Source organism: Phragmites australis, chromosome 11, assembly GCF_958298935.1.
Source record: "Phragmites australis chromosome 11, lpPhrAust1.1, whole genome shotgun sequence".
Lineage (NCBI taxonomy): Eukaryota > Viridiplantae > Streptophyta > Magnoliopsida > Poales > Poaceae > Phragmites > Phragmites australis.
In genome coordinates, this window is record NC_084931.1 from 22,053,828 (window position 1) to 22,061,538 (window position 7,711).

At 42.0% G+C, this 7,711-nt stretch overlaps 1 protein-coding gene across 1 annotated transcript; it reads left to right on the plus strand.

Annotated features, from left to right (window-relative positions):
- The first annotated feature begins 1,727 nt into the window (after positions 1 to 1,727).
- Positions 1,728 to 6,309, plus strand: LOC133884759 (putative leucine-rich repeat receptor-like serine/threonine-protein kinase At2g14440). The gene is made up of 8 exons (XM_062324302.1): positions 1,728 to 2,483; positions 3,898 to 4,352; positions 4,959 to 5,094; positions 5,180 to 5,251; positions 5,320 to 5,388; positions 5,476 to 5,547; positions 5,745 to 5,816; positions 5,912 to 6,309. Exons 1-8 carry the CDS (start codon positions 1,837 to 1,839, stop codon positions 5,952 to 5,954), a joined length of 1,566 nt encoding a protein of 521 aa, XP_062180286.1. The 5' UTR covers positions 1,728 to 1,836; the 3' UTR covers positions 5,955 to 6,309.
- The last annotated feature ends 1,402 nt before the right edge of the window (positions 6,310 to 7,711 follow it).

The following is a 7,711-nucleotide window of genomic DNA, read 5'->3' on the forward strand; positions in this document are numbered from 1 at the left end:
TTCTCGTATTTATTTCAGAACCAAGGTTTTGTGCATATTAAATTATTTTTATTCAAATTGAATTAAACAGAGAATATCACATGAAATGATAAAAATACATATAAATGGAGCATTACCAAGAAACTCACTTTTTCACCAAATAACATAGAGTTCAAAATATTTTTATAAATTAGTAAATCACATGAAAAGAATATTAGTGAATTGTTTTAGATTTTTGAGAATTTATTTGAGGCATTAAATATTACTAGAATTTATAAAGGTTGGTTTATTTGGAGAATTTTAATTAAATATTGGCTTATTCTTTTTGGATCAAATCAATTAAAATAGGTTGCTAGTGATATCTAGTTTGCTCATGAAAAGTTTAGAATTTTTGACTATTTTTATACTTAAAAAATCATAAGTTAAATAAAAAACTTGTACTTTTATGCGCTTCAGCTTCCTAGCTTCTCGTTGGCTTGGCGCACGGCGGAGGACGAATTCGGCAACTGAGCTGCCGAATTTACGGAGATTTCGGCAACTGAGGTATCGAATATGTGAACAGTACCGTATTCGGTATATTAGTTGCCGAAAAAGATGGGGTCAGCTCGTTTTCGGTGTTTGATGTATCGAAATCGGATTTTTGAATTTTTAGTGCCGAATATAGATACTAGATTTACAAATACGCCGATCTATTATCTGTTTTTGATAAATATGCTGCTTATGTTGTCTAAAATCAGTAGGCTCAGGACTCTTTGCGTGAAAATGGGAATCATCTCCCGGATTTTCTCAAATTTTTGGGAACATGTGTAACCAGCAGGCCCGGCCCTGGGGCAGGGCAAACAGGGCGACCGCCCAGGGCCCCAGGGTCTGGAGGGGCCATCTTGTACGCTGTTAATTTAAGTGCTAGTTACATATATCTAATACTACTTAAATTACTTAAGTTGAAAGCTAAAACCTGCAATAGACAAGTAGTGACAGGAAGCATGCAAACTTGCTTCTTCACTAGTGTAGTCTGGCTATAAATTGAGGCTCAATCAAGTGCTCGTTAACTAGATTGATAGAGTATTTCTTTGTTTTTGGAGTAACATTCTTCTATGGCTTTTCATTAGTTTTTTATTTTTCTATTTTTTTCTCCAATAATATTTAGGAGTTTTCAATTTAATTTTGAATAGCTATGTTGGTGAGAGCCAGTTCTAACTAGGGTTGTTTTATATAAGAATTAAGAAATAAAATGGTAAAAAAACATTATTGGATCTGTTTAAATAAAAAAATATTTATAATAATATCACGGAATAAGTGTATGCTCTAAATTATATCACTTGATACAAGGCTAGCATATGGGTCCTGACCGATATATCAATATAAAATCAATAGTATTTGTGAATGTACAACTTATTTAGTGATTTATAAATAATTGTCTCTTAGATCATATGCCTCTTATTTTTATTTTGCTCCGGGCCCACCATATGTCAGGACCGGCCCTGGTAACCAGTTGTGTGGCCAGCGAATTAGCTGATCCTAGATCTAATGGAATGTGTTTTCTACTACAAATGGGAATCATCTTGCCAACCGTGATCCAAACCGTCCGATGCACGATCGAAGGGCACAAAGCGCTAACAGAACTGAACTGACAGCCGAGGGACGCCAAAACTGGTCGCGAACCCGCCGCGTCACCGCGTGACCCGACACCGAGCCGCCGAGACTTGCTTCCTACGACCGCGCCCACCTTCCCCGCCGGGAGTCGGCTGAGTCAACAACTCTGCCGCCCCACCTGAACACGCACACGGCTGCGCAACGCGAAGACACCCCGAATCCCCTCCATTCCCACCCAAATTCCAGCGAAAAAAGCCAACCAAAATGCCGCCTCAGCCTCCCCTCCCCCTCCTCGTCGCCGCCGCCCTCTTCCTCCTCCTCCCGCTCGACGCCGCGCAGGGGTTCCGCGGCTTCTCCTACCTCCTCAACTGCGGCGCCGCGTCCCCAACCACCGACCGCCGCGGCCTCCGCTGGCTCCCCGACGCCCCCTACGTCTCCGCGGGCGTCCCCCGCGCGCTCCCGCTCCCGGGCGGCCTCCTTGACCCCACGCTCGCCACGCTCCGCTCCTTCCCGCACCGGCCCGGTGCCAAGTTCTGCTACGCGCTCCCCGTCGACCGCAACCGCCGTTACCTCCTCCGTCCCACCTTCTTCTACGGCGCCCCCGACCCCTCCGCGCCGCCGCCCCCCGTCTTCGACCTGATCGTGGACGGCACCTTCTGGACCGGCGTCAACACCACCGAAGATAGCTTGACGGGCAGCGCGTCGTCCTACGAGGGCGTATTCCCCGCGAGGGGCAGGAACATGAGCTTCTGCCTCGGTGTGAACCCCGACTACACCGACGCCGGCCCGTTTATCTCCGCGCTGCAGGTGATCCAGCTGGACGATTCGGTGTACAACGCCACGGATTTCGGGATCAGCGCCATGGGGCTCATTGCGCGCACCAAGTTTGGCTCCACTGGGGATATCGAGAGGTGAGTGGCCGGCCTCTTTCTCTATTGAGTCTTGCCTCAATCAAAGCGCTCCTTTGTGCTTGGAGATGAAATGCTGGATGGAGATTCTGTGATTTGCTAGAATTCAGTAGGTTTAATGACTGCAGTGCTGACTGAATCTGACCATGCATAATACTTGAAAGCGTGGATCTATAGTCGACAGGACTATTGAAAGTTTGTAACAGATAGTACTATTTGGCTTAGTTTCTAATGCACATAAATAGCTAATAACTCCAGGTTCTGGCCTTCCTGATTTGAGTTCAATGTAGAATTTGCTGACAACATTTATCAGGTAGGCATAGGTGGATTTTTTTAGAGTAGTGCTATTTATCTGTCGACATATTTCTGGGACGAAATCTGTCGAATTCCTCACCTCAGGATTGGCGAAGGGATTCGTGCTAGACTCCCCAAGCTCCATGAACTCTGACAACCTCCATGAACTCCGGCGAGCTCCATTAACTCCGGCAAAGTTAGGGTTTCGGAGGGGGGGGGGGGGGGGTTTAGGGTCTCCGGCTGTAAAGGGAGCTCTGGGGGAGGTTGCCTGCCCGGTGGTGGCTGTAGGCGGGGCGGCGGGGGTGCCACCTGCCGCAGGTGGTGGAGGACCGGCGTCGGGGATGTGGTTAGCAGCGGGCGGCGATGGAGGGCGGCAGCTCCGGTGGTGGGGGCACTGCCGGAGCCGGGTGGGGATGCGGTGATGGCGGGGGAGCGTGGGGAGGAGGAGCGCCAGGAAGCGAGATCGGCGGAGGAGGGAAAAGGGGCGACAGAGGAGGGAGGGGTGGGCCACGCCGGCATCAGAGACGATGGCGAGGCGGAGGGCGGCGGCGCGTGGGGCGGGTGTAGCGCGTGGGTGAAGTCGGGGGCGAGTCGGATAGTGCGTTCGTCTGAGGAGGAGGACGGGGTATAAGAGATAAGGCAAAACACATCTGATCCGTTGGATTTCGATCCAATGCTCACAAATTCAACATATTTAGGATGTAATTTTCTGTTGACAGACAACTAGACATTCCCTTTTTTTTATTGGAAGGCATAGGTGGATTGGATTGGTTTTGTTATTTTGGAACATTGATGTTCTGCACATAATCCAATACTTGTTTGTGAGATCCTCTGTTTCACTTGTCTATTTCACTTGTCTATTTCACTTAAAGGAGACCCCATTTGTTTCACTTGTTTATTTTCTTAATAGTGTAACTTTCTATTTTACCTTTTAAGAACTATGGTCATGGTGTCTACTATTGCCGCCTCAACTCATAGAGCATATCGGGTAATTAGCATGTCCACAAATATCAAACAAGAAGAGTGCAAGACTGTAACATATTTTTATTTATTTCTTGATTGTGTAAAAACCACAGGATTTGTACAAATTTCTGACTCAATTCTTCTTCATCTGCAACCTTAGGTACCCTGATGACAGTTTCGATCGCTATTGGCAGCCATTTCCAGACAGCAAACATGCAGTTACTAGTACCCACAATGTTACATCAGCTGATTTCTGGAATCTTCCTCCTCCTGATGTGTTTAACACAGCTTTCGTAGCGGAACAAGATGCACCACTGGTGTTGCAATGGCCTCCAATCCCTCTCCAGAATGATAGCTATTATGTTGCTCTTTACTTTGCTGATACATCATCTGAGAATCCAAGGACCTTTGATGTATATATAAATGATTACCTCTTTTACAAAGGTCTAAATGTCACATCAGCTGGTCTTTCTGTCTTTGCAACACAATGGGTTCTCTCTGGCTTGACCAGAGTTATATTGACCCCCGCTTCTCCTTCTGCTCTTCCTCCAATAATCAACGCTGGCGAGGTCTTTGGACTTTTCTCCGTAGGAAGATTGACACTCCCTCGAGATGGTATACCAGTTGTACATTTATTCCTCTTATCATTTTTTTCTTTAAAGTTTCCTGGACAATGTGATATGATACATATTAAGTACGAAATCCTCTGCCATGTTATGACTCTGGTAGCTCTTGTGTGCGTATCTTACAGTATGATTATTTGCACTGCTCAAATTTTGTTTCCCCGATGAGCTAGTTTTTGACTTCCTCGTTTCATTGTTATTTGCGTGCATCGACGGTCAAGTTCCTTCCCTGATTTCTCGTTCCTTCAATCCGACATTTTGACGTTTTCGACGTGATATTGTAGTGCATTATTATGATATTTGTACTGAGAGACCATATCAAAGTCCACCTTACGATAAATTTGTTGATAGAGGAAGTAACCATGAGGCATTACCATCAATGTGATTTGTTGAGGTGTAATTAATTCATTAGCTCCATACAGTTGTCAAATAATTTTTGTTCTTTATCATTGTACATCATTTTTAGGGAGTAACAAGGCATCCAAAATATCATCATATGAAAACAAACCTGTACTAAGTATTACATTCTGCAATCTGCATATGTTTCCATGTGCATATATAGAATAACCTATTAATTACTGCTTGAATGTTTTTACAGCACTTGCTATGGAGAGTATAAAGAAAATCCTTCAAAATATACCTGAAGATTGGAATGGAGATCCATGTATGCCTGCTGGATATGCTTGGACTGGAGTTACTTGTGATGAAGGATCAAGAATACGTGTTATCTCATTGTGGGTTGAACTCATTATGCTTCCATTATGTAGTATGATTCTTTCCCCCTTTGCCGTAACAATTCAATGTATTGGTTGATGCCAGGAACTTTTCCAGTATGGGCCTCGCTGGATCTCTTTCTCCTGAAATTGCGAAGCTGACTGCTTTGACTGATATGTACGTTTTTTCTTTTAAAATGAACTAATGGAATAAATCGCAAAAAATAACACTGGTACCATGAACAGATCTTTTGCAAACAACAGCCTGTCTGGACCTATTCCAAATCTTATAAACCTAAGACGGCTCCAACGACTGTAAGCTACCATTAGCTATTTATTTCTCAAGCTCATTGATTAAAGTTGCATCTGTACATTACATAGAAATAATGGCTTATCTTGTAGGCACCTGCAAGACAACAAGTTAAATGGGACAGTACCTCAGACATTGGGAATGACAAATGCTTTGAGTGAACTGTGAGTTGATTTTATTATTTTGTTATTGTTGTTCGTTATTATAATTTGAACAATATTGTTGTTTGTTATTCTACTTTCGATAATTCAACATGTGCTTCCAATATTTGCATTTCCCACACCGTAATCAATATGCTCTTGCATCAATTTGTAGCAATGCTTACATGCCAGCTGTTTAATGTATTTTCTGCATTATTCAGATTTTTGCAGAACAATGAGCTATTTGGATCAGTTCCACAGAACTTACTGAACAAGCCAGGATTGACTTACAAGTAAGTTCCATTTTACCCAGGAACTAACTCTAGTGATTGGTTCACACGTGAGTGTTCATTGGAGTTATCTTGATCACATTTCATTCAATCCGTAGGTTTCTTCCGGGGAACCACTTCTCTCCACAACCACCGCAATGACAACCAGACATTTTGTGCAAACAACTAGAAGGGTACACAGCAGGATTCAGAGTTAGCAGGACAGTTGTTGATTCTTGTAGGTGCTATAGCAAGATTTTGTAACCATTCTGTACATAACAGCAAGATAGCAGTCAAATGATTCGAACAGTCAAAGATGTTGGCAACAGCAGGTCAAGAAACATATACTGTACTGGTGTACTGGTTTGGGTACTGTAGTTCACACTGAATGTGTTCAGGACAAAAGGCTGGGATACAGTACGGAAGTGAAACAGTGTATACATTGGTTAATCAACTTAAGACTCTGTACATTGCAAATTTGAACTGAATGCTTAAAACAGCTTGTGTTTACAGTGCTTGACTTCGCACATCAGAAATCGGAACTGCAATATTTCACGAGAACCCTTCAATAGAAGTTGTCAGAGGTCACCTTCGGGCAGCGTTGACAAGCGCACACGGGGCCAGGTACTCAGCACAGCTGGATCGCGCGCGGCCGCGGCCACCGGCAAAGCTACAGCAGACAGGATTTGGCAAAACCGTCTGCTGCGCGCCTACGCCCGCACATTCGATTGCACCGGCTGGTTCCCGCAAGACCATCCGTCCGAACTCCGGGAACACCAACGCGCTACCGTCTCCCGAGCCGGTTCGAAAATGCGACGGTAATTGAGCTATTATCGGTATCGATTTTATAATGTGAATGGATTTCAAATTTGAATTTAAAATTTTAAAAAATGGTTAAAAATTAAAGACAATTCTAAGACTTTTTGTGATTTTTTTTTCAAAAATAATGTTTGCATCATATTTTATAGGAGGAAGTTTGAAAAAAAAAGTTGAAGCGTGTAACTCATTTTAACTTATGTTAAGAAAAAATTTAACATGCAAACACATATTTTTCTTGTGTAAGTCATATCTTAAGAGGATCTTAAAATTGGTTTTACTTGATTTAGAGTTTTAATAATTTTTCATGATTTTTACAATGTTTACAAGCATAAAGTGAATATGTTAAGAAAAATCATTGTAATTAACTTTATCAAGTCTACCATTATTTTTCCTACATAAAGCATAGTATAAGTAAACTAATAAAAATGGTTTCACTAATTTTGGAGGTGTGATGGGTTAGTTATGAATTAATCTAATTGCAACACATTTACACAATCCTGCATGTAACAATAACTATTTCATGAGTTTATGTATTTTTAAAAGATATATGATCATGTAAGAAGACTAACAAAATTGGTTTCATGATTTTTGGATTAGCAAAAGGTTAATTATGCATTTAACTAGGTTTAGAAAATACATTTTCTCACAAAAAAACATTCAACTTTTTTATGATTATAAATACTTTTTTTCATGTAGATTATGTTACAATTAAACCAATAAAATTTATTTCACTTTATTTGAAGCTCAGATGAATTAGATATTAATTTTACAAAGTTGAGCCATTTTTGGTTTTTTTAATTGAACTACACCAAAATTCAAGAAAAGCGCTTGATAAATCGGAAAAACCAAATAGTTACCTTGAAATGTGGTCAATGCGGAAAAACCGATCGATAAATTGATGAATTCGCTCGATTACCGGTGCAATTCGATCGGTTACCGAATGTCAATTCGGTCGATTTTTTCTCCTATTTTCAAATTTGACCGAGTGAATTTTGAGAATTTACACCGAATTTTGAGCGGTTTTCATGATAACCGCAAATTTCCGGTTACCGCTGATGATCGGTTTTCAGGTCTAAATGATATTGTAAACCTTGCTCCCG